Source organism: Phyllobates terribilis, unplaced genomic scaffold (genome assembly GCF_046119375.1).
Source record: "Phyllobates terribilis strain yellow unplaced genomic scaffold, ASM4611937v1 Scaffold_9__5_contigs__length_417890890, whole genome shotgun sequence".
Lineage (NCBI taxonomy): Eukaryota > Metazoa > Chordata > Amphibia > Anura > Dendrobatidae > Phyllobates > Phyllobates terribilis.
In genome coordinates this window covers 159,909,499-159,936,607 of record NW_027362769.1, presented here as the reverse complement: position 1 = coordinate 159,936,607, position 27,109 = coordinate 159,909,499, and the positions used below count along the sequence as shown (strand labels likewise).

At 41.2% G+C, this 27,109-nt stretch overlaps 1 protein-coding gene across 5 annotated transcripts in view; it reads right to left on the bottom strand.

Moving 5' to 3' along the window:
* LRP1B (LDL receptor related protein 1B) overlaps positions 1-27,109 on the bottom strand; it is a 2,071,868-nt gene that overhangs the window by 973,095 nt on the left and 1,071,664 nt on the right. For all 5 annotated transcript variants that reach the window (XM_073647246.1, XM_073647248.1, XM_073647249.1 and 2 more), the window contains exons 13-14: positions 21,715-21,934; positions 14,089-14,278 (exon numbers count right to left, since the gene is read on the bottom strand). In XM_073647246.1, coding sequence (XP_073503347.1) covers positions 14,089-14,278; positions 21,715-21,934 — 410 coding nt within the window. The remainder of the gene's footprint in view (positions 1-14,088; positions 14,279-21,714; positions 21,935-27,109) is intronic.

Here is a 27,109-nt window from a genome sequence, read left to right as displayed (position 1 = left end):
TTCTATGCCCCCCAAAATGTCTAGGTGTGTTGTTGCATATCTAATACACTGTGCATCGTCTCACTTGGACTGGAACTTTTCCGTGACTCGTGTACTGTTACTGTATTATCAGTCACATAGTAACACCCTACTCTGAGGCCACCATCTATCTAGTGTAAACTCATATTATATATGAATATATATATACTGTACAGTCATGAATGTGTTGGCACCCTTGAAATTGTTTCATAAAATGAAGTATTTCTCCCAGAAAATTATTCAAATTACACATTTCAATAATTTTTGTTATACACATTTATTTCCTCTGTTAGTATTGAGCAACACAACAAAAACAGATAAAAAAGGCAAATTGGACATAATTTCACATAAAACCCCAAACATGGGCCGGACAAAAGAGTTGTCAATGAGCCAAGGACCACGTGTGTTGAGTTACAGAAAGACCTGGAATCAGCAGGTAAAATAGTTTCTAAGAAAACTTTAAGTAATGCACTTAACCTCCATGGCCTGTATGCACGCTCACCACACAAGACTCCATTGCTGAACAAAAAGAACAAAAAGTATGTTCAAGCGTGTTTAAAGATTGTTCAACAACATTTAGACAAACCTGTGAAATACTGGGATAATATAGTATGGTCAGATGAAACCAAAATTGAACTCATTGGATGCCATAACACACCATCTTTGGAGGCCAAAAAGCAATGTACTGTATATCACCTCAAGAACACCATACCAACAGTGAAGTTTCATGGTGGGAGCACTGTGCTGTGAGGCTGTTTTTCAGCATACAGCACCGGCAAGCTTCATATAATTGAATTAAGTGTGAATGGACACATTAACCGAAACATTCTTGATAAAAATCTGCGGCTATGTACCAGGATGATGAAGATGAAACAAGAGTGGACATTTCAGCACGACAATGATCCAAAACACAGAGCCAAGGAAATTCTCAATTGGGTTCAGAGAAAGAAAATAAAGCTACTAGAACGGCCCAGCCAATCACCGGACCTGAATCCAATAGAAAATTTCCGAAAGGAACTAAAGCTCAGGATTCATAGAAGGAGCCCATGGAAACTTCAGGAAGTGAAGAGTGTTTGTTTGGAAGAATGGACAAAAATTACACCAGAGCAATGCCTGCAACTAGTTTCTCCATAGAGGAGGTGTCTTGAAGCTTCATCACTAACAAAGGCTATGGTACAAAATATTAATTACATTTCTGTACTTTTTTCCTGTGTAATTTCTCATTATTACTCATAACTTAATTTTTTGATATCTATGGCTTGATTTCTTTGCCTGTGTGGATTGGATGGGTTGTTAACCGACATCTATTGTGAATTTCATGCCAATAGCACTTCTAGAAATGTATTTACTTAGAAAATTGGTGGCGTGTTTAATACTTATTTCACCCGACGTATAAACTGTATATACATAGAGTATAATGCGCCTTGTGCACACCATACAACAAGGTTCACACATGATGTAACATTCATCACTAGTTTGGAAGAAATGTAAAGTTGTTCTCAATTTGCCCCTCATTATCTGTATCTATATACTAATGATGTTCAACATAGAGCTGATTACAGAAATAATTTGCTTTTCTGTGGTCTTCGCTGTCATTTTATTCATTTTCCTACTATAGAGTCTCTTTAATTTATGTATTTGTAATGTTACCCATATAGAATATTATTAGTCAATTTGTGAGCAATATTAGTCAGCTACGAAGGACAAAAAATCCGTCACTGTTACCATAGAAGCACTAATGATGGAAATGAAAACTCATTATTGTAAGTCATATGGGCCAAACCAGCTCTGTCAATGGCCGCCTCAGCCTCTATTAAGTTGCTTTATTGTGCTGACTGGCACGTACAGTATATGCTCATATTTTCAGTGTTTTTATCAACTATTTTGTGTTTTTTTCTAACCATTCTTTGAATTAATTGCATTCATATCACGTCAGCAGGCAACATTCTGGCCGGTGGTGCTATGGAAAAAATATATAAATCATTTTACCCATCGTATATTTCAATGGTTAGATGTGAGCCAAAGGGGAGTTCTTGAGATATACGTTTGGCCGGGATCCATTGATCTCCCAAAGCTCCATATGTCTTGGTACGTGTCTTGTATCTGGAGACAGATACTATGGACCTTATATATTATTGAATTTTCACCAGTTTTTATCTCTCAAATTGTAACTTTTTGATTTGGGATAAATTCATCAAGAGATCTGCATCTTTTTAAAAGTTGTCTTATGTTGTTTAGTTAGTTTTCCTATTCTTACATCAATGTGGCTTTTCCAGATGTTTCAGGGAAGAGTCAGTCGGCTACATAACCCGGAAGGGGATTGCTACGCAATTCTTGGACTGGCCGGCGGCTTTCTCCCGACCCAAGAGTGACAGAATGTATTTCTATGCAGCTGTCACGCTCTGGTCAGGATAGCCGACAGCCAGTCCGAGCATTGCGTTGCGATCCCCATCCGAGTTATACGGCCATCTGACTGATTCATCAAATGTAACCTTTGTATAAAGTGGCAAAATTCTGCCCATGTGTACTCCAGTCTTTCCTTTGAGTGATTTTATTCAGGCCAGTTATTTTGAAGACATTTTTGCACCATTTTGCGAAGAGTGCAAGTCAACACAAAAAAAGATGCAAAACGGATCAAAGGCAGAAAAAGGAGCATTTTTAATTTTGCGCAAAATTCATGAAGCAAGAAAAGGAAAGAGCCATAAAAAAAAACATGTTTTACATGTTTTTTCTAAATCCATTAGGCTTTTATATTTTTGTGTTATTGCTACATTTCAATCATTATTCCTGCTTGATCTGAACTTCTAGAACATGTTTCGCCTTGTGACCTCTTTAGAAGTAGTGTTTCTCCTCTTGGTGAGACGGTGAAATATATTTGAAGCCACTGTTGGTATTGTTCTTATAATTGGGTCAGAGTTATTCGTTACACCAGGTTCTGATTCGTCTTATGTAAAAATTGGTTGGATTATATATTTTTTTAGTCTTATTGTATATATTAATACCTTGAAAATACATTAAAGATTATTTCCAGAAGAAGCCACACTGGCAAAACACATTGTTGAATCTTCAATCTATATTTTCTTATACTTGGCTTACAGATGGGTACTTAAAGTTTTTCTTGATTAGTGCAGTTCGGCAATGTGCACACAAAGAGCCTATTAACCAAAGCTTTTACGTCAGAAATTGTTCAAAAAAAGTTTTGAAAAGTTGCAAAATTTTGGCGCAACGCTTGGCTGTGTTAAAGTTTTGCAATTTTTGGCAGTCTCATTGCATTTTTGCCCTGTTCCGACAAAATGAGTGGAACTGTTGCAGGACGGGGGCATCTTTATACCACAAATCTTACTCCAGTCACCAACAGGAGTGAGATTTGTGGCAAGGAGCACAAAGAAGTAGACAACACATTTAGGACGAACCAGATTCATTAAAGGAAAGCTCTCAGCTGTTTTTTCTATGTTATCCGATAGCAGCACGATGTAGAGTCTCAGATCTTAATTCCAGCGATTTATCACTTAGTTTACTGGGTGCAGCAGCTGTGACAGAATCACAGTTTTCTCTGCTGCAGATCTAGCAGAGCTCGGAATGCTGAGCTCTGTATAATCCCGCCCATATCACTGATTGGCTACTTTCTGTCAATATGCAGAAAGTTGCTAATCAGTAGTGGAGCATGTTTGGACCAGGAGGCATGAGACACTTAGTCCTGCTGTGATAATCTCCTGCTGATAAAATGCTGATTTTATTGAAACAGCAAAACACAGCCTAGTAAGGGACACATCATTGGAATCAGGGACTCTGGCCCTACATCATGTCACTTTCATATTACATAGCAAAAACCTGCTGACAGATTCCCTTTAAGAGGTGTGCACCTCTTAATAATTCAGGAGCATCTGACTCCACCCCACGTCATCGAGACGGCCATCAAAAATGAATTGGGGCCAAAGTTGTGTTTTTGGACCAGAAAGTCAAAGTTTTTGAGGAGTTCAAAACTTTTGAGATTTGGAGAGTTTCTATTTAGGTTCTGCCCCAAAAACTCCTTGAGTAACTTAGTGTGCACAAAGCCTCAAAGTGCAGCTGCAATTTAATCACGTTGGAGGCTCTGAAGTTCTTACCAAATTCACCAGATCAGGAAAGATGGTGAATTTGAATCTTATAAGATTTGCTCTCCTTTACAACTGTAGATACATAATAAATTAGTTGTGTATATTTTTGCAAGAATATTTGTGCGCAAGTTCATCCTTCTCAGTTTTTATTTTTCGCAGCATCCATTCTTCCCCCAAGTCTTGGTATTATGCTGTGTACAGTGTGGACTGTGCTCTGCCAGTCAGGTTCACTAACACAACCCGTGATGGTGTAATAATGATACATTTCATCATTCTAACACTGATTTCAAAGTCCATTTTCCATGAAGAGAATCTGGCATCCCAAACCAGCGGATTTAATCACAAAGGAGGTTTAAAGCGCCATAAGCTTTTACAATATTTTGTGACAACATAGTATTAATAATATTTTAATCTTCCGCTGGCAAGAAACTGAATGACTTTGGCTGGTTTGGAGTCACACGACAGACACAGCATTGGGCGAAATGTCGTTTTTTTCACGGTCGCGGCGTCCAAATGTCCAGTATATTTTGTAAACAATAGAGCACTATAATTGCAATGGAAAGATGTAAGAGATATTGTAAACAATTGCAGAATTATGTTTGAGGTTTCAGATGTTTCACTGCGGCCTCCATGTTGTAAATAGCACCCGGACTTGCTGCGGCTGATCCTACGCGAATGAGTAATCTACAGCAAAATAATGGAACACAAACAGCAGCTGCAGAGCCAGTATTAGAATCAGCGGTGGAGCTCAACAAGAACAACACTTTCCAGTAAGCAGATGGCTATATGTGCTAATATCTGAGCCTAAGGGGGGGGAAGAAGATGGCTTGCTTAATTTGCACCATGTATTTAACTTTGCTGCCAAAATAGCATGTACTGGTTGTACGAAGCTCTGCAATATTTCAGGATTTGACTCAAAAATAATAATAGAAAAAAATATGTAATAAAGCAAAACTGCTGGTAATATTGTGCAAAATGGCAATACCCTTAAAGGGAACCTATCATTTTGTACATGCAGAGCTAGAGAGCAAGAGGAGCAGAGCGGATTAATATTGTCACGGACAATGTGGGAAAGACTAAGTGCAACACGAAGGGATGAGGGGAAGGAAGCCCAGACACTAGAGAAAGGGGGAGTAGAGACCCCTAGGCTGATCTAATAACACCCTGCCTACCCTACCATCCCTATATTGGTTCCGCACCAATCTTTGAGCAGGAAACCTAAGCCCTATGTTAGACGTCAGGTGTTTGCTGGATTTGAAATGGGTCTAGAACCTTCTGTGGACTCCTATTCTGGTCCAATCAGGGCTGATGCTGCTAAGCAGCATCGTCAGTCCCAACGCCTAGCTGGTCCACAAGAAGAGCAGGTTGTCTCTTAGGTCTTTGTGCCTAGCAACATGAAGCATAGGTTACGGAGGGAGACAGGGCTGTTAAAGCCTAAGTCCAGGTTTCTCTGTACTGAGCATGCCCGTGACATGGCGGACCGTGATTGGTGGTTTGGGAGTCAGCTGATCCGGTGAACTGGCACCGCCTGATTGGTCGTTTGAGCTCCACGTGTGCTTTAGTGGAAATAGGCAGGTAGCTTCGTCTGACAGTCTGGCTCCGACTAAGGGGTCGCCATACACCCTGAGCAGTCTGCAGACGCCGTATTCCCGGTACCACCTGTAAGCCATGTGGAGTGATTCCCCTCAGGCCGGTAGCACGCCGGCTGAGAGCACTTACACGGCGGCGTGAGCCACACATGCATCCTAGCGCCAACTGTGTAGTCCCTGTGCTGCAACAGGACTACAGATACTTTATTTATCACACATCTCTCGTGCAGTTAACGGAGATAGTGCGAATTCCTATTCCCGCTCCGGTGTGCTGTAACATGGAGGGGATTGTCATTTAAGTTGGTTGTTTTACCTTCTCACCCGGAAGGTGTTCGGCAGCAGTCCACCAGGCTGCATCGCAGACCCCAGGGTCGGTTGCGTTCCATTATAATAAAGTTGTTTGCAACCGTCCCCTTAACACCCTGTATATCCCTAGCACTAGACCTTAGATAGGAGGGGGGGTGAGCACTGGTCAGTCCCTACTATGAACTAAAGACGACAAGGGAGACAAACGAAGGGCGGAAACTTAGCTTGAGCAGACACCAGAGAGATAACACCAAACGTCCTCCAAGTGCACCAGAGAGGAAGCTAGTCGACTGCTGTAGCTTCAAGCCTTCACAAGGGGAAATGTGAATATCACTGGTGACTCCTTGAAGCAGACTGAGTCGCCGGATCAAATACTTATTTCTCACTGCAAAATGCAAATAAATTTATCTAATTTTATACAATGTGATTTTCTTTATTTTTTATTGGATATTCTATCTCTCAATGTTAAAATTAACCTACCCTTAAAATTATAGACTGTTCATGTCTTTTTCAGTGGCCAAACTTACAAAAACAGCAAGGGATCAAATAATTATTTCCTTCACTGTAGGTAATAACCAACAGTAAGGTTTGAAATATATGTCATGTGGTACTTCATAGGATTACTCTGTTCTTGTATTTATGCTATTTATTTATTTAATTAAATTCAATAAAGGTCATATTTTATGAGGCGTTATCCATCTGTTTTTCTTGATGGTGTTCTCTTTATAGTTAAAACGGTCTATTTTTGAGAAGGACCGCCCACTGGACTCCTCCGTATAGAAAGAGCAGAAATATAAATAAATAGAATGCAAGTTAAGGTAAATATTTATTCACAATCCCATATAGTTATCTGCTCAGCTCTATCTGCTCTATAACCTGCGGACCACAGATCATGTTAAATGTGGCATGTTCCCTTGAATGGCAGATAACAGAGAATCTTGTTCGAATGTGCCATGCTGATTTTCACTGATGGCAGTGTTTTCTATCCTGGAAGTTTTCTCATAAGAAAATGGAAGCTATGGGTTCAATGCCTTTTATGACTGTAATAAGCAGTAATGTTTCTCCTTTTAGACAGTGACAGTGACAAGACACGTCTGGCATTTCAGAGTGAGGAGACTTATAAGCCATGCATGCTCCTCTGGCAAATTTAATTAACGGTAATTATCACAATTTTTGAGTTTACAGTGAATGCAGCTGATGTCTCCATATCAGAAATATGGGATGTAGACATGGATCACTTATAATCATAATGATTTATTATGGTTTTCCAATGTGTCCGTAAAAATTATTGCCTGTCCCTGAATTTTTGATAAGTTGTCCAGAAAAAGTGAAAAGTCAAATTGGCAACCCTGGTACTGCAGATAGAGAGAGATGGAAGGAGAAACATTGTTTTGTATTTTTTTCTCTGATCAGTATATTCCATTGGAGGCTTTGTTCACACTTCAGAAGAATCTCAAAAACATAGAACAGGTGTTGATCGTTCAATTATAGTTCCAATCTTTCAATCATAGTTTTTCTCCGATTGTTCCACATCTGGTTTTGACATACAAACACTGATGAAAAATACTGATTAAATACTGATGTGTTATGCCAGGTGTGAGTGCAACACAGAGGGGAAAGGGAAACTGAGCCCAGACACTAGGGAAAGGGGGAAGGGGTGACCTCCTAATCTGGACTAGCGTCACCCTGTCTACCCCTATCGTCCCTATACAGCCTCCGCAGCTATCGCCAATCACGTGCCTCGCCCTACTAACCCTGGCGTAAGGCTATAGCTGGGGGTGGAAGAAGATGAGCACTAGTCAACCTCCGCTAGCACTCTAAAGACAAAAGGGGAAGACAACATAGGGGAATAACAACTTAGCTTGAGAAGAACTCCAACAAAGCACACGGCTTCAAGACTCCAGAGAGGACGTGAAGCTGCTTCAGCCAAGTTCCAAGTAAAAATGAGTATAACCGGCAACGCTCACCTAGACACACCAGGTATATATAAACCCTGACTAAAGGGAGGTAGTCGCTGGGTCCTTCTATCTAGGCAGCTATCTGCATTGCCAAACGTGGAGATCTCCTGCAAACCACTGCAGGGCGACTGTCTGTCACCTCTGACACACCCGTGACATGATGTGAGAATAAGCGCTTAGAGTGTATGGATAGGGATTGTCTTGAATGTACAACTTTTATACGAGTAACACTAAAAAAAAATGGAATGAAACTATGCACCTTTACATTATAAGTATTGATTTTCAGTGGTTCTGTAGCATATTCTATATAAAGATTGATGCAACAGCAAAAAAGGCAAACACAGTTCTGGGATGTATTAAGAGAAGCATAGAGTCTAGATCACGTGAATTAATTATCCCCCTCTAGTCCTCCTTGGTCAGACTTCATCTGGAATACTGTGTCCAGTTCTGGGCACCACATTTTAAAAAAGACATCACAAAACTGGAACAAGCTCAGAGAAGAGAGACCAGTATGGTGAGCGAACTGTAAACTATGTCCTACAAGGAACTAACTGTTCCCCGTAGGACATAGTTTACAGTCCACTCACCGTCCTGGTAGCTCTTCTTTGAACTTGTTCCAGTTTTTTTATGTCTTTTTTAAAAGGAGCTGGGAATGTTTAGCTTGCAAAAAACAGGGCTAAAAGGAGGCTTAATAGCTGTCTACAAATATGTGAAGGGCTGTCAGTGTAGAGGGATCATCCTTATTCTCAGTTGCGCATGGAAACACGAGGAACAATTGGATGAAACTGAAAGGGATAAGATACAGATTAGATATTAGAAAAAACAGTGAGGGTGATCAATGAGTGGAACAGGCGGCCACGAGAGGTGGTGAGTTCTCCTTCAATGGAAGTCTTCAAACAGAGGCTGGACAGACATCTGTCTGAGATGGTTTAGTGAATCCTGCATTGAGCAGGGGGTTGGACACGATGACCCTGGAGGTCCCTTCCAACTGTAACATTCTAGTATTCTATGATTGCCGCTATTCACATTACACCAGCCAATTGTATAATGGGCCAGATAAAGTGGTTCTATAGGAATTAAAGGGGTTTTCCAGTTTTGAAAAAAAAATTGATCTATGGCTCACGAGAACCAGCGATGAGTTTCCACAGTTGTCCCAATGTTTGTTAATGCCTGCAGCACTGATGTCACGTCCAATAACTGTGTTCAGCGGCTTTGTCCAAATTGATGTCATGATCTGCTGAGATTAGTGATTGGCTGCAGCGCTGTCAATGTGACATTAGTTTTGCAGACAATACAAACAGAAGTCAGGTGAGAGGGGTTTTAGAAAACACCATTAGGCAGTCATAACCTAATTTTGATGACCTGCGCCTGGTAATGGAACTTATCCTGCTCAGTCCCATCCTAACGAATGGGACAACCTGCAATCCCTACTACGGACAGCCATATTGACTAGCTACAGTGCCTGTAAATAGTACAGGAGACACAGAGTACCTTCTATTGTGCTGATCTCCATGTATCCTGAAAGTCAGATCGCCAACAATCAAAATTTGAAACATTATCTTAAAGATATTAGGAGCAAGGAAGAACTTCAAACGACCCTCACTTGCCCCCTTACAAAGTAATGTATGAATATGTCTTTAAGGAATGTTAATTTCCTTATGCCATTTTATACTGTGTCAGTTTGTACAATCATATTGCACCACACTTTGGATAGCGCATTGTGTTTGGTCTCCATCCCCTTTCTAGTTTCCAAAATTACATTTTCGGGGAGAAGGGGGGAGCATTTTCAGTATGCAGGAAAAACAGGAGTCTAAATGTTTAGACATAAAATAAAATATGTCAACAGATTTTACCATACAACCCGCATACATTCTTAAATAGATCTCTTGTACCTGATGGGGCTGGTGTGGTTACTTTGAAAATCCCTGTAAAAATAGCTGCGTAATCTTTTTTTTTAAAGTTTCCCTGTCTGATTTTATGAGTCCAACTAGATAAACTGCCTACACTATTGAATAGATCTTGTGGCTCTTATTAGACTGGTGTACTTTCATTGAAAATCCATTTTGGAATGTTAGAATATTTTTGTTTTCAGTCTTCCTGCCTGAAATTTAGTCGGGCTGTATTTGGACACACACAAAAAATTCTTTATTAGCCATCAGGATTGTAGAGCCGTTATGGCAAGGATTTTCAAAGTAAGTACACCAGTCATCAGGTCTAAGAAATCTATTTAACATTTTAATACAGTTTGCAATGTTAAAGCTTGTGAAAAATCAGCTTTAAGACTAATTGTAAATGACCAGAGCCATACATTTATATATAAAGAGGTTTCGATTGTCAACATCTAAGGACAAAACTTGTGATGCATCAAAGTTAGAGCCAAAAAGAAAAACTTTTTCTTAAAAAAAAATTACAAAAACTGAAGCTATACTGCCCCTTGTGGTTAAGATAAATATAACAAAAGAATAACCCGAAGCCATAATATCCCATAATGTTAACCAGAGCTGTGTCAGAGCGCCCACACTTTAGTTCCATTTCTTTTCATTTTACAGAAGTATACAATGTTTTTCGCCCTTGAGTGGAATAAGCTATTTCTTGCTGCTTCTGCATTGGAACGAAGCAGGCTTGTTTTCTGGAAAATTAAAAACAATTGATCGCTTAACTACAGCTTTGAAACATTTTGTGTGTCATTATTTTCTGTGCAGCGTCGAGCCTCCGGGGTAACGGGAATGAAACATTGTGATTGCCACCGTATCATAAAGTCGCCATGACTTATTTGGCCGTGATATTTCTTGCCACCCTTCTTGCATTTTTTGTTTTTTTTTGTGCAGCGTAATCATATACTTAATTGTGAACGTTCCAGCTGCTGTACAATTTACTTGTTAAGGAATTAGATAAAATGTATCCATAATCAATGCTGCTTTATTGCGTTGTGCCTCCCTGACGACAGAGGCTTAGCTCACCCATTACAAATCTTTAGAGGAACATTCCAACTTTAATTTTAGCGTTAAAGTCTAAATAAAAAAAAAAGTTTAAAAACATAGCAAATACTTCACATTACAGTATTTGTAAAGTCATTTGTAACACTGTCATTTGATCTCTTGCTCGCCTGGTTAAAGTTCCCATCACATGGATTGATGATCGAGCTGATGATCTAGTCTATGATCGGATCAAGGAACCATTTATTCGCCTCTTATATCAAACATCCTAGATGAGTCTGCAGTACTCTCCTCAATCTTGATGTGCACACGACCGTAAAAATCGGATGAATGCTATCGGGGGTTTTGACGGTTAGCATTCGTCCCCATCTTAGTCTATGGGGGCCATACACATGTCCGAAAAATCGCAGCAGGCACGTGTTGCCTCCTATCATTGGATCGCACTCGTCCATTCATGTCTATGAAAAACATCGCTCCTGTGGTCACTGCATTCTGAGTCTTCTATCCTTTGGATTACGAGCTCGGAGAGACTGAGACACAGGACAGGATGTGTGTCAAACAAGCTCTAAACTTTATTACAAAGCATGGGTTTATATCCACTCTGAAGGCAGGAAACGGATTTACCATATATGGTTTGATTATACAATTTTAGCACACAAAGACTAGTTTCTATTCTTGTGATGTCTATGCTTGTGTTGAAACATTTATTTGGACACATTTAAATAGACACATTTAATCAGATACATTCTGATGACTAGCAAGGACGCATTATTGATTCAAGAAGGAACATTCACAGCTGGTGTTATTTTGACCTAAAGTAACTTTCAGATTTATATAGCATAGATGGGGTCTTTGAATTTGAGGGGCCTCATCTTCTGCTATAACACTCCGCACTCGGATGATTTTCACGGACACACGGGCATGTGGAAAAAGGAGAAACTTTTTTTTCTCCACATCCGAGAAAATCAGATCAAACTTTGATCAAACTTTAAACAGAGTGTGGTTAACATAATCGACCCGATTTTTTCGCAGAGAAAGGGGTCGTGTGATCCTAACCTAAATAAGATTGGTATCCATCAATGAGCGCCACTATTTTTCTTTCTCTTTTGTAAGCCAGATACAACATTGCCGTTTGGCAACTGCCCCGGTCTTTGCTTGCTGACAGCTTGAAGCAGTGGTGTCATGAGTACAACACATGTGACTAGGGAAGAGCGGATCCATGGAAGTTCTGCTTCGTTGGGCTCAACCGATCCAGAATCCCATAAAAATCAGTGGGGACCCGAACTCGGGAGCTGGAAAAATCTCTCTCTCCTCCCCAAACTCACGAACTATAATCAAGAATAATGGTCAGCTCACTTTGCCAGGGTCGTAGACTTTATTGAAGTCTCAGGGTGCATGAAAAACATCTCGCAACATACATTGTACCTAAAGGAACACGGGGAGTTTAAGTCCCCTTTTCTGTCAATTGGTGAGTGACCCCAACTGTGCGATCCACACTTTTCAATTGGACAGGTGTTAAAGGGAATATGTCAGCAGGTTTTTGCTATGTAATCTGAGAGCAGTATATTGTAGATGATGTAGGGACAGAGAGCTTGATTCCAGTGATGTGTCACTTACTGAGCTGCTTGTTTCTGTTTTAATAAAATCAATGTTTTATCAGCAGGAGATTATCACTGGAGGACTAGGTGTCTCATGCCTCCTGGTCCAACCCCGCTACCAGCACTGATTGGCAGCTTTCTCTCAATATATACTGTACACAAAAAGCAGCCAATCAGTGGTGTGGGCGGGGTTATACACAGCTCAGCATTCTGAGCTCCGCAAGATCTGCAGCAGAGAAAACAGAGATTGTATCAAAATGACAGCACACAGACTAACAAGTGACACATCACTGGAATCAAGGTCTCAGCCCCTACTTTATGTTATCCTCAGATTGTACATTGCAAAAACCTGCTGATAGATTCCCTTTAACTTGTATAATCCATTAAAGGGATTGTACAGTATGTGACTACAAAAAAATGGCTTTTTTCTGGAAAAAAAAAACAGCTTCTCTGTTGTCCAGTGGATGCGGACGGTATTACTGCTCATCTGAATCATCTCCATTCACTTAGTAACCTCCCTTTGCTGCCATGTCTTCTGATCATTTGCATAGTTGGAAAACAAGTAATATCACCTTAAATGTCCAAATTTGGGGATTTTTTCTTGACTGTATTTTGAGCTAACCATCATTTTTTGCATTTGAGTGTTCTTAAAAATTTTGCACCACTTTCCTTCTACAGACGCGGTGTTTCACTATCAATTACTTGCTGCAGAAGGAGTTAACTGAGAATCCATCAGTCAGTGTGCTATGATGATCTAATAGGGAATCTTTTGACCAAAGTCAAAGGTTCAGTATTTGGTCAGTATTTTACATCAGTATTTGTAAGCCAAAACCAGGAGTGGGTGATAAATACAGATGTGGTGACGTGTTTCTATTATACTTTTCCTCTGATTGTTCCACTCCTGATTTTGGCTTACAAATACTGATGTAAAATACTGACCAAACACTGATCGTGTGAACTTGGCTTTAATCTGTATTTTTTTTTGAGCTTCTCACAGCTGATTTTTGACCACAGACCACATTGGTCAAGGTGAATGTACAGGGGAACAAAAACTTTGCAAAAGTCAAATTCTGTAAAAAATTTTAATGAAACCTAAATGCAAAAATATATATATATTCAAAGCCCCAAACACATGCATTTAAGGTAAAAAAAAATGTCCCCAAAGGTTAATTAATAAATAATAATCTAATTCCAACCCGCCTGCCCACGTCTTGTAATCATGATCTCATGATGTCGGCTCGCTACAATCTATCAGGTGCATTCTTGGTGCAGACAATGTATTCAGATTACTGATATACAGTCATGACTTCTTTCATGTCTTTCTTAATCTTTCTGGAAATGTCAAGTTTTCTTAAATTCAGAAAATTCCAGGAAATGAATTAAATTGAAGATGTATTTGTGAAGAACCTTCAGGAAGATAATTTAAAACTGCAGGTAATACGGATCCACAAATGAGATTGTAATTGGACTTGCCTGCGCTTCCTTCATGTATTACCAAGAAAATGGTTAGAGTAACAAGGTATAAAATAAAGTTGTCTCGTTTATTGTGGCTTGTATTCATTACTTGTAGGATTGTGCATTTTTACCTTGCTGTTTCCTGGGGTCGTATATCTGGAGTCCAAACAGCGGAGGTCTCTCTTGTCTCAGGAGGGTGATGTTATTAGTTTTCAAGTTTAGCTGAAATATGTAACCATTCATATAGTCTGTCCAGAAGACATAATGACCATGATGGGAGAGTCCGAAGGGATGATTCAACTCTTTCCCACTGCCGACTACCTGAAAAAATAAAACATCAAGTGATAGATAATAACAAGTGAATATGATGATGGTGGTTCCATTAAATAATGGTATTTTGAACTACTTTGTATCTATATATTAGGATAGGGTCACACAGCCGCCGATTCGAATTGGGTTGACTATGCAAATCACTCTCTGATCAAACTTTGATTGCAGTGTGATCATGGTGTGCTCCAAAAAAAAATTTCTCCATCTTCTCTACTGTGTCAGTCTGTGGAATTCGGACTGCACTCAGACATCATCCGAGTGCAGTCTGATGGTTTCAACGCACTCATTGACTTGCATGGTGATCCGAATATTAGGGCATTCAGCAATTTTTTTTTCCCCAGACCGACTCTATTCGAAGAAAAAAATCGGACATTAGCACGGCCCAATGAAATAAGATTAGTCCGATGTTTTGTTGGACCACACTCGGAAGAACAACACACTCATCTGCATCTACTCTTAGGACATCCAACAGTCATGGTCCGAATACGGTTTTAAAACAGAACTCAATATGGTCTAGAAATTAAGAAAAAAAATGTGTACTCCTTTACTGATCCCCTTCCAATGTTCTTCCTTTCTGATGGGCACAGGCCTTTGACTCCTATGGTCAATCACTTTCGGGAGGAAAGGGAAGTGTTGACCAAGGGTTTTCACAAACTTCTAGAAATAAGTGAATTGATGTTATGTGAATGTTATGTGTGTTACATTTTTAGGAATTTTCTGAACCCATCTAATTAAAAAAATGATTTGCTTTCGTGACAGTCTATTGCCATTTTACTCAGACTGCATCAGGCAGAGAAGACTCACATGACCTTGGGCGTGGATGGGTGGGCTTCCCTATAATATATTGCAGACATCAAATCACATGATATAGCATAGCCAATCAGAAGGGATTATTATAGCCTGTATAAAAGAAGAGGCAGGGAATGCAGCAGCCATTTTAATGTGAATCTGGTTGATGAGAAGATATCATAACTCCTAGTTTAGCCATAGCCATAAAGAGAAACAAAAGCCACAAAATACTGAAGAAACAGATAGATCACTGATTCATCAAAACAAATTTGGCAGAAAACTTTCAAACGTCACCAAATTTTGGCAACTTTTGCCATTTATATACAAGTCTCCGCAAGCTCTGACAACTTTTTGAAAAGTGGGAAGAACTTCACAATGAGGGGTCATGGTCAAGTGGCATAAAGTACTCTAGAAATGTACTATCTTCTATAGAGTCATCGCCCCAATCTTCTACTACACGACTCTGAATCTCCTGCTTTATATTATACAGCCATAGAGTTCCTGATAAAATCCTGACTGTTGGAAGTCACCACCAGAGGGAGCTATAAAGCTGCAGCTTAATGGAATAATGCTGTACTACAAATGCAGTAAGCTCCCCCTAGTGGTGACAACAAACAGCCAGACTTTTATTATTTACCTCTAGTCTATTTGGAGCTTTAGTTTTGGTATAATAAGTAGAGATGAGCGGTGTTCGACTAGAACTGTTCGCCAATCTCAAATTCGAGCTGTTTTGGGCGGTGTTCGAGTTGTTCGACGAACCCGAACGATTTGCAAAAAATTCGGCTGTTCGAGGTTATGTTCGATAACTGTTCGTGCACCAAAAGCGTGTCCTGCATGTCTGGCGCTATTTAGAGCACCAATCATGCAGGGATTGTCTGCCACTCACTGTAATGCCACAGCCATGGTGGTTGTGGCATTACAGTGATTGCCCAAATCGATGGGAACAGTGCCAACAGTGAAACATGAAAAGCCGGCAATTCAGCAGCGGCATACACCTGTACCCGACAATTTAGAACCGAAAGAATAGAGCTTCACACATAGATTAGATAGATATAAACATGTCAGCCACATATATACGAAGTACAGTGAAAGTGCTGCTTACTGTACTTGTCATTTAGCGTAAAGGATTTATCAAAAAAAATAATAGTGTTTTCATGCACTGTCTCTTTAAAAAAGCCGGCCGGCAATTCAGCAGCGGTACCCGACAATTTATAACAGACAGAATAGAGCTTCACACATAGATTAGATAGATAGAAACATGTCAGCCACATATATACGAAGTACAGTGACAGTGTTGCTTACTGTACTTGTCATTTAGCGTAAAGGATTTATCAAAAAAAATAATAGTGTTTTCATGCACTGTCTCTTTAAAAAAGCCGGCCGGCAATTCAGCAGCGGTACCCGACAATTTATAACAGACAGAATAGAGCTTCACACATAGATTAGATAGATAGAAACATGTCAGTCACATATATATGAAGTACAGTGATAGTGTTGGTTACTGTTCTTGTCATTTAGTATTAAAATAAAGGATTTATTATTAAAAAAATTGGCGTGGGGTTCCCCTTAATTTTAGGCTCTAGCGGAGGTTAAGCAGACGGCTGGGGCAGATGTTTGAAGCCTGGGAAGGGGGTAATACCCACGGAGCTTCCCAGGCTACTAATATCAGCCCCCAGCTGAATACATAGCCTTTACTAGCTATTAAAATGGGGGACCCCCCCAAAAAAATGACGTGGGGTCCCCCCTAATTTAATAGCTAGCAAAGGCTAGGCAGACAGCTGGGGGCTGATATTAATAGCCCAGGAAGGGAGCCATGAATATTGGCCCCCTCCCAGGCTAGAAACACCAGCCGTCAGCCGCCCCAGAATTGGCGCATTCATAGGATGCGCCAATTCTGGCACTTAGCCTCGCTCTTCCACGCTGCCCTGGTGCGGTGGCAGGGGGTAATAGGGTTGGGGTTGATGTCAGCTTATAATGCCAGCTGACATCAAGCCCAGGTTAGTAATGGAGAGGCGTCTATAAGACACCCCCATTACTAACCCCATAGTCAAAGTTAAAAAAAACACAAACACCCAGAATAAAGTCCTTTAATTGAAATAAAGACACAATCCTTTATTGTTCTAAATTAAACCATACTTACCGTCACGCCCATTCCAGCTGAAGCCAACGATCTCCTGCAATAAAAGAAAAATAATAAAGCAACCTCATCCTTACCTTTCCATGGTTCCCACGACAGCTTCAGCTCTGCTACATCGAGATGACAGGCTGGACCGCAGCAGACCGCTGCCATCCAGCCTGTCATCCCGCAGACACTGAGAAGCGCAGGCTTGCTTGCGCTGCTCAGCGTCTCTCTGTGACGACATCCAGATGAGCCGAGTTCATGTCCAATGAACTCGGCTCACCTCATGCACGTCACTGACAGCGTGGGAAAATTCTCACGCTGAAGCGGTGAGTGCAGGAGAATTCTCCCACGCTGTCAGTGACGTGCATAAGGTGAGCTCATGTCCAATGAACTCAGCTCACCTCCTGCACGTCACTGACAGCGTGGGAGAATTCTCCTGCACTCAGCGCTTCAGCGTGAGAATTCTCCCACGCTGAAGCGCTGAGTGCAGGAGAATTTTCCCACGCTGTCAGTGACGTGCATGAGGTGAGCCGAGTTCATTGGACATTAACTCGGCTCATCTGGATGCCCTCACAGAGAGACACTGTGGAGCGCAAGCAAGCCTGCGCTTCTCAGTGTCTGCGGGATGACAGGCTGGATGGCAGCGTTCTGCTGCGGTCCAGCCTGTCATCTCGATGTAGCAGAGCTGAAGCTGTCATGGGAACCATGGAAAGGTAAGGATGATGTTGCTTTATTATTTTTCATTTATTTCAGGAGATCGTTGGCTTCAGCTGGAATGGGCGTGATGGTAAGTATGGTTTAATTTAGAACAATAAAGAATTGTGTGTTTATTTCAATTAAAGGACTTTTTTCTGGGTGTTGTGTTTTTTTTAAATACTTTACTAGAAATTCATGGTGGTCATGTCTAATATTGGCGTGACCCCATGAATTTCGGGCTTAGGGCCAGCTGATAATGCCAAGCTGGCCCTAACCCCTTTATTACCCAGTGAGCCACCGCATCAGGGCCCTGGATGAGTTGGGTACAGCGCCAGAAGATGGCGCTTCTATGAACGCGCCATTTTCCGGGGTGGCTGCGGACTGCAATTTGCAGCGGGGGTGGCCCAGAAAGCTTGGGCCTCCCTGCGCTGCGGATTCCAGCCCCCAGCTGCCTAGTTGTACCTGGCTGGACACAAAAACAGGGCGAAGCCCCACGTCAATTTTCTTTAAATTATTTCATGAAATAATTAAGAAAAAAAGGGCTTCCCTATATTGTTGTGTCCGGCCAGGTACAAATAGGCAGCTGGTGGTTGGGGGCAGCCCGTTCCTGCCTGCTGTACCTGGCTGGACACAAATATAGTGCGAAGCCCCACGTCAATTTTTTTTAAATTATTTCATGAATTTCCTGAAATAATTTAAAAAAATTGAAGTGGGGCTTCGCACTATATTTGTGTCCAGCCAGGTACAGCAGGCAGGAACGGGCTGCCCCCATCCACCAGCTGCCTATTTGTACCTGGCCGGACACAACAATATAGGGAAGCCCTTTTTTTCTTAATTATTTCATGAATTTCATGAAATAATTTAAAAAAAAGTACGTGGGGCTTCGCCCTATTTTTGTGTCCAGCCAGGTACAACTAGGCAGCTGGGGGCTGGAATCTGCAGCGCAGGGAGGCCCAAGCTTTCTGGGCCCCCCCCCGCTACAAATTGCAGTCCGCAGCCACCCCGGAAAATGGCACGTTCATAGAAGCGCCATCTTCTGGCGCTGTACCCAACTCATCCAGGGCCCTGGTGCGGTGGCTCACTGGGTAATAAAGGGGTTAGGGCCAGCTTAGTATTATCAGCTGGCCCCAAGCCCAAAATTCATGGGGTCACGCCAGTATTAGACATGACCACCATGAATTTCTAGTAAAGTATTTAAAAAAAACACAACACCCAGAATAAAGTCCTTTAATTGAAATAAAGACACAATTCTTTATTGTTCTAAATTAAACCATACTTACCATCACACCCATTCCAGCTGAAGCCAACGATCTCCTGCAATAAAAGAAAAATAATAAACCAACCTCATCCTTACCTTTCCATGGTTCCCACGACAGCTTCAGCTCTGCTACATCGAGATGACTGGCTGGACCGCAGCAGAACGCTGCCATCCAGTCTGTCATCCCGCAGACACTGAGAAGCGCAGGCATGCTTGCGCTCCTCACTGTCTCGCTGTGACGGCATCCAGATGAGCCGAGGTCATGTCCAATGAACTCGGCTCACCTCATGCACGTCACTGACAGCGTGGGAAAATTCTCACGCTGAAGTGCTGAGTGCAGGAGAATTCTCCCACGCTGTCAGTGATGTGCATGAGGTGAGCTCATGTCCAATGAACTCAGCTCACCTCCTGCACGTCACTGACAGCGTGGGAAAATTCTACTGCAATCAGCGCTTCAGCGTGAGAATTTTCCCACGCTGTCAGTGACGTGCATGAGGTGAGCCGAATTCATTGGACATGAACTCGGCTCATCTGGATGTCGTCACAGAGAGACGCTGAGCAGCGCAAGCAAGCCTGCGCTTCTCAGTGTCTGCGGGATGACAGGCTGGATGGCAGCGTTCTGCTGCGGTCCAGCCTGTCATCTCGATGTAGCAGAGCTGAAGCTGTCGTGGGAACCATGGAAAGGTAAGGATGAGGTTGCTTTATTATTTTTCTTTTATTGCAGGAGATCGTTGGCTTCAGCTGGAATGGGCGTGATGGTAAGTATGGTTAAATTTAGAACAATAAAGGATTGTGTCTTTATTTCAATTAAAGGACTTTATTCTGGGTGTTTGTGTTTTTTTTAACTTTGACTATGGGGTTAGTAATGGGGGTGTCTTATAGACGCCTCTCCATTACTAACCTGGGCTTGATGTCAGCTGGCATTATAAGCTGACATCAACCCCAACCCTATTACCCCCTGCCACCGCACCAGGGCAGCGTGGAAGAGCGAGGCTAAGTGCCAGAATTGGCGCATCCTATGAATGCGCCATTTCTGGGGCGGCTGACGGCTGGTGTTTCTAGCCTGGGAGGGGGCCAATATTCATGGCTCCCTTCCTGGGCTATTAATATCAGCCCCCAGCTGTCTGCCTAGCCTTTGCTAGCTATTAAATTTGGGGGGACCCCACGTCATTTTTTTTGGGGGGTCCCCCATTTTAATAGCTAGTAAAGGCTATGTATTCAGCTGGGGGCTGATATTAGTAGCCTGGGAAGCTCCGTGGGTATTACCCCCTTCCCAGGCTTCAAACATCTGCCCCAGCCGTCTGCTTAACCTCCGCTAGAGCCTAAAATTAAGGGGAACCCCACGCCAATTTTTTTAATAATAAATCCTTTATTTTAATACTAAATGACAAGTACAGTAACCAACACTATCACTGTACTTCATATATATGTGACTGACATGTTTCTATCTATCTAATCTATGTGTGATGCTCTATCTTTCTGTTCTAAATTGTCGGGTACCGCTGCTGAATTGCCGGCCGGCTTTTTTAAAGAGACAGTGCATGAAAACACTATTATTTTTTTAAATAAATCCTTTACACTAAATGACAAGTACAGTAAGCAACACTATCACTGTACTTATTATATATGTGACTGACATGTTTCTATCTATCTAATCTATGTGTGAAGCTCTATTCTGTCTGTTATAAATTGTCGGGTACAGATGCTGAATTGCCGGCCGGCTTTTTTAAAGAGACGGTGCATGAAAACACTATTATTTTTTTAAATAAATCCTTTACACTAAATGACAAGTACAGTAAGCAACACTATCACTGTACTTATTATATATGTGACTGACATGTTTCTATCTATCTAATCTATGTGTGAAGCTCTATTCTTTCTGTTCTAAATTGTCGGGTACAGATGCTGAATTGCCGGCCGGCTTTTTTAAAGAGACGGTGCATGAAAACACTAATATTTTTTTTAATAAATCCTTTACACTAAATGACAAGTGCAGTAACCAACACTGTCACTGTGCTTCTTATATGTGTGACTGACATGTTTCTATCTATCTAATCTATGTGTGATGCTCTATTCCTTCTTGTCTAAATTGTCGGGTACCGGTGTATGCCGCTGCTGAATTTGCCGGCCGGCTTTTTTAAAGAGAGTGTCTTCTGAGCAGTTTGTCAGCTTTTGGACACCTTTGCAGGTGTTTTCTATGTGTTTCTATGTGTTTTTGTTTGCCTGCCATTGGTTTTAACGGTGTTCGACGGTGTTCTAAGGTGTTCGACGAACAGTTCGACGAACAGTTCCTCGAACATCCCGGTGTTCGACGAACCGAACCGAACCCGAACACTACGGGGGTGGCTCAACACTAATAATAAGTTTCTTTTTTTATCCCACAATATATTTTACTCTTCAAACATCAGTAAAACATTGTGATTGGCCATGATAAGATGAATGATGGGTAGAGTTTTTCTTAAAGTTTTATAACATAATCAAGGGAAATACTGGTAGGATCAATACAAGAAATAAACCCTAGACACTAAACAAGGATGACTTTAATAATTTCATTTAATTTACCTTTCTATTAGTCCCGTTGAGGAATATCTGCTCTATGTGGTCATAGTACGCATCACACCAATACAGCAACTTGTTCTCATAATCCAGAGATAATCCATTGGGCCACAGCATCTTAGTGGTGACAAAAACCTGTCTATTAAATCCGTTCATCCAGGATTTCTCTATACGTCCCACACTGTCGTCAACCACGTCTTCCTCCCAGTCTGTCCAATACATCCAGCTGTAAAAGTGAGAGACCCTCTTAGATTAATATGTCAAACTTTTACTATCCATCATACAATATGTAATATTTGGTATTTACATATACAGTAATACCTTTACTTACGAGTTTAATTCGTTCTGTGACGGAGCTCTTAACTCAATTTGCTCTTATATCAAATTAAATTCCCCCATTAAAATGAATTAGAACGCTATTAATCAATTCCAGACCCCCAAAAACCACACCAATTTTTTGTTAGGTGTTTTTAAATAAGAAAAATTAACTTTATTATTAACAAATACAGTAATGTACAGTATGAAAAACTATTAAACGTGTAATAAACTATTAATAACTTTTTTCCTTTTAATTTTTTTAATTTATTTATTTATTTTTTTTAATAACTTCACTTAATCATCTTTACTTTAATCATCTGCACATATAAATTTAGTAAATATTGAACTCTAAAGACAACACTCCAAAGAGTCAGAGAGTGCACATAATAGTGCAGTATACTGTACTTTGCTGCACATGTGAAATAACATACAGTACCACCACAGGAAAAATAGCAGAAGCATAAAGCAAAAAATAACCAATATTCTATGTACAGCCTCATGTCAAATGTATGTAGCAAGCAGGGCTAAAAATAGAGTCTACCCCAGGAAAATGATTCACAAGAGAAGATCAAAAGTGCAACAGTAAAGACAGAGCTGTTTGCACAGTAGGATAACCATGTGGCTCATAACTCAGATCTCAGCTCATATCATAAGGCAACAAATCAACTGAGTGATGGCTCATATCTCTGAAAATTCATAAGTAGATGCACTCATTAGTCAAGGTAACACTGTAGTGCAGATTACGTTTTCTTATTCTGGATACACAGACATATAAATATTCACTGTGGCAAAAATTATCAGAACCTCTCGGATATTCAAGAGAACAGTCAATGATGGAGACATGAGATTAAGAGGCAGAAACACCATGCAAGTAAACTATGTATCTACAAAGAGGTGATCTATAATGAGCAGTTGATGAACAAGGGGTCCATATACTGTTCTAGCTAAGGGGCCCATATACTGTTCTAGCTAAGGGGCCCATATACTGTTCTAGCTCAGGGGTCCATATACTGTTCTAGCTAAGGGGTCTATATACTGTTCTAGCTAAGGGGTCCCTATACTGTTCTAGCTAAGGGGTCCATATACAGTTCTAGCTCAGGGGTCCATATACTGTTCTAGCTAAGGGGCCCATATACTGTTCTAGCTAAGGGGTCCATATACTGTTCTAGCTCAGGGGTCCATATACTGTTTTAGCTCTGGGGTTCATATACTGTTCTAGCTCAGGGGTCCATATACTGTTCTAGCTCAGGGGTCCATATACTGTTCTAGCTAAGGGGTCCATATACTGTTCTAGCTAAGGGGTCCATATACTGTTCTAGCTCAGGGGTCCATATACTGTTTTAGCTCTGGGGTCCATATACTGTTCTAGCTCAGGGGTCCATATACTGTTGGAGCTCAGGGGTCCATATACTGTTCTAGCTCAGGAGCCCATATACTGTTCTAGCTAAGGGGTCCATATACTGTTCTAGCTCAGGGGTCCATATACCTGTTCTAGCTAAGGGGTCCATATACTGTTCTAGCTCAGGGGTCCATATACTGTTCTAGCTAAGGGGTCTATATACTGTTTTAGCTAAGGGGTCCCTATACTGTTCTAGCTAAGGGGTCTATATACAGTTCTAGCTCAGGGGTCCATATACTGTTCTAGCTAAGGGGCCCATATACTGTTCTAGCTAAGGGGTCCATATACTGTTTTAGCTCTGGGGTCCATATACTGTTCTAGCTCAGGGGTCCATATACTGTTGTAGCTCAGGGGTCCATATACTGTTCTAGCTCAGGAGCCCATATACTGTTCTAGCTAAGGGGTCCATATACTGTTCTAGCTCAGGGGTCCATATACTGTTCTAGCTAAGGGGTCTATATACTGTTTTAGCTCTGGGGTCCATATACTGTTCTAGCTCAGGGGTCCATATACTGTTTTAGCTCTGGGGTCCATATACTGTTCTAGCTCAGGGGTCCATATAATGTTCTAGCTCAGGGGTCCATATACTGTTCTAGCTAAGGGGCCCATATACTGTTCTAGCTAAGGGGTCCATATACTGTTTTAGCTCTGGGGTCCATATACTGTTGTAGCTCAGGGGTCCATATACTGTTCTAGCTCAGGAGCCCATATACTGTTCTAGCTAAGGGGTCCATATACTGTTCTAGCTCAGGGGTCCATATACCTGTTCTAGCTAAGGGGTCCATATACTGTTCTAGCTCAGGGGTCCATATACTGTTCTAGCTAAGGGGTCTATATACTGTTTTAGCTCTGGGGTCCATATACTGTTCTAGCTCAGGGGTCCATATACTGTTTTAGCTCTGGGGTCCATATACTGTTCTAGCTCAGGGGTCCATATACTGTTCTAGCTAAGGGGTCCATATACTGTTCTAGCTAAGGGGTCCATATACTGTTCTAGCTAAGGGGTCCATATACAGTTCTAGCTCAGGGGTCCATATACTGTTTTAGCTCTGGGGTCCATATACTGTTCTAGCTCAGGGGTCCATATACTGTTCTAGCTCAGGGGTCCATATACTGTTCTAGCTAAGGGGTCTATATACTGTTTTAGCTCTGGGGTCCATATACTGTTCTAGCTCAGGGGTCCATATACTGTTTTAGCTCTGGGGTCCATATACTGTTCTAGCTCAGGGGTCCATATACTGTTCTAGCTAAGGGGTCCATATACTGTTCTAGCTAAGGGGTCCATATACTGATCTAGCTCAGGGGTCCATATACTGTTTTAGCTCTGGGGTCCATATACTGTTCTAGCTCAGGGGTCCATATACTGTTGATTCTCAGGGGTCCATCTACTGTTCTAGCTCAGGAGCCCATATACTGTTCTAGCTAAGGGGTCCATATACTGTTCTAGCTCAGGGGTCCATATATTGTTTTAGCTAAGGGGTCCATATACTGTTCTAGCTCAGGGGTCCATATACTGTACTAGCTAAGGGGTCTATATACTGTTCTAGCTAAGGGGTCCCTATACTGTTCTAGCTAATGGGCCCATATACTGTTCTAGCTAAGGGGTCCACATACTGTTCTAGCTCAGGGTCCCTCTGCTGCTTGCGTCCGAAAACTGGCATCAGATGATCATTGCATGTGCAGCTCTCGGCACCCCTGGAAAGTAGATGATTTTGTCAAGGCCCAGAATTGTAATATCACAAATCTTTGGTGGAGGCGCTATACCATTATCACAGCTTGTCTATGTAAATTGACGCTTATTTACATTTGTAGAAGAGCGGCCGAACAATGAACGTTCATTTTGCGCCTGCTGCATCCAAGCAAGATGACCATTAAGATCTACGGATGCTCAGTTTTTGAATTGCTCTTATAGAGTGACTCTCTGTTCTGGTTCACAGTGGGGTCCCAAGGAGAGGACCCCTCCTCTATGATGTCCTTATGGAGACCATCTCTTACATGATTCACCTATTCTGTCAGTAGTTTGCAAAGTCTTGAATTCTTCTTCTAATTTTTTAAAGCGGGTCTGTCATCAGATTTCGCCATACAAAACTGCATACATTATTAAAGAGATTTCTTAGACCTGACGAGACTGGTGTACTTACTTTGAAAATTCAAATTCAGAATTGCTGTACAGTCGTCATTTTAAAAAGCTGAGGTCTGGTTGGGATAGAAGAGCACAATAGAGCAATACCGCAAGAGAAATGAGAGAGGGTGAGAGTGATCGCAGTGCTCACCTGAGGTGAGGCTGGTGTACTTAGGAGGCTGGTGTACTTACTTTGAAAATCCATACCAGAATGGCTGTACAGTCGTAATATTAAAAAGACTTATTGGGACGGAAGCGCACAATGGGGCAATACCACAAGAGAAATAAGAGAGGGTGAGAGTGATGGTAGAGCTCACATGGGGGAGTTGTGTATGGACACAACACCTAGAAGAGACCTAGAATGTGTGATTGCAGCCCCGTGGCTGAAGGGAAAATTCTTCCAGATAGCAATGCACTTAAGTGGACATATCATTCATGGTACCTGGGCTGCACTTGCGGAAAAGAAGAATAGTCGATGGTATAAAATGAAGGTTTTTATTACTCCAACGCGTTTCGGCGCCGGACTGGCACTTTTTTTCAAGGTGAAAAGTCACACGTTTTTTTTACCTTGAAAGAGGCTGAAACAAGTTGGTGTAATAAAAATCTTCATCTCTTAGACCATTCTTCATTTCTGCAAGACCAGGTACCGTGATGTCTCCACTAAAGTAATTTTAACCCCTTCCTAACCTTGCGATTTTCCATTTTTGCGTTGTAATTTTTTCTTCTCCCCTTATTCCAAGAGCCATAACTTTTTTATTTTTCCATCTCCATAGCTGTACGAGGGCTTATTTTTTTGTGGGATGAGTTGCACTTTTGAATAACACCATTTATTTTATCATGTGATGCACTGGAAAGCAGGAAAAAAATTGCAAGTGAGTTAAAATTGCAATTCTTCATTTTTTTGGGGGATGGGGTTTAATTTACCATGTTCACTGTATCGTAAAACTGACCTTGCACTATGATTCTCCAGGTGAGAACGCAGATACCAAACATGTATAGGTTTTTTTTTACATAAGTGATGGAAAAAAAATCTGAAATTTGTAAGAATTTTTTTTTAGCTTATGTCGCCATTTTCCGAGCGCGTTTTCATTTTTAGGGATATGGAGCTGTGTTAGAACTTATTTTTTGAGGCCTATGCTGGCGTTTTGATTTTTTTTCTCGTTACGCTGTTTACCAAAAGGATTAATTTATTTTATATTTTGATAGATTGGATTTTTATTAACACAGTGGTACCAAATATGTGTATTTTTTATTGTTTTATTTTCAATGGGGCAAAAGGGGGGTGATTTGAACTTTTTTTTTTTTAAATCATATTTTTAAAAACTTTTTTTCACACTTTTTACTGTGTTTAATATTTCCCTTAGGACACTTGAAGCTTGTCCGATCGCCTGTGCTATACATAAAGCAGAAACGCCGATCTCCTATGAACGTCAGCCACGAGCTGTCGTTCACGGGAGGATCGCAATGACAGGCACGGGGATCATCAACAGACCCTCGGCTGTCATGACTTCCAAATGGCGCCCTGCAAACACGTGACAGGGGCGCTGATGGGCGGGATGAAT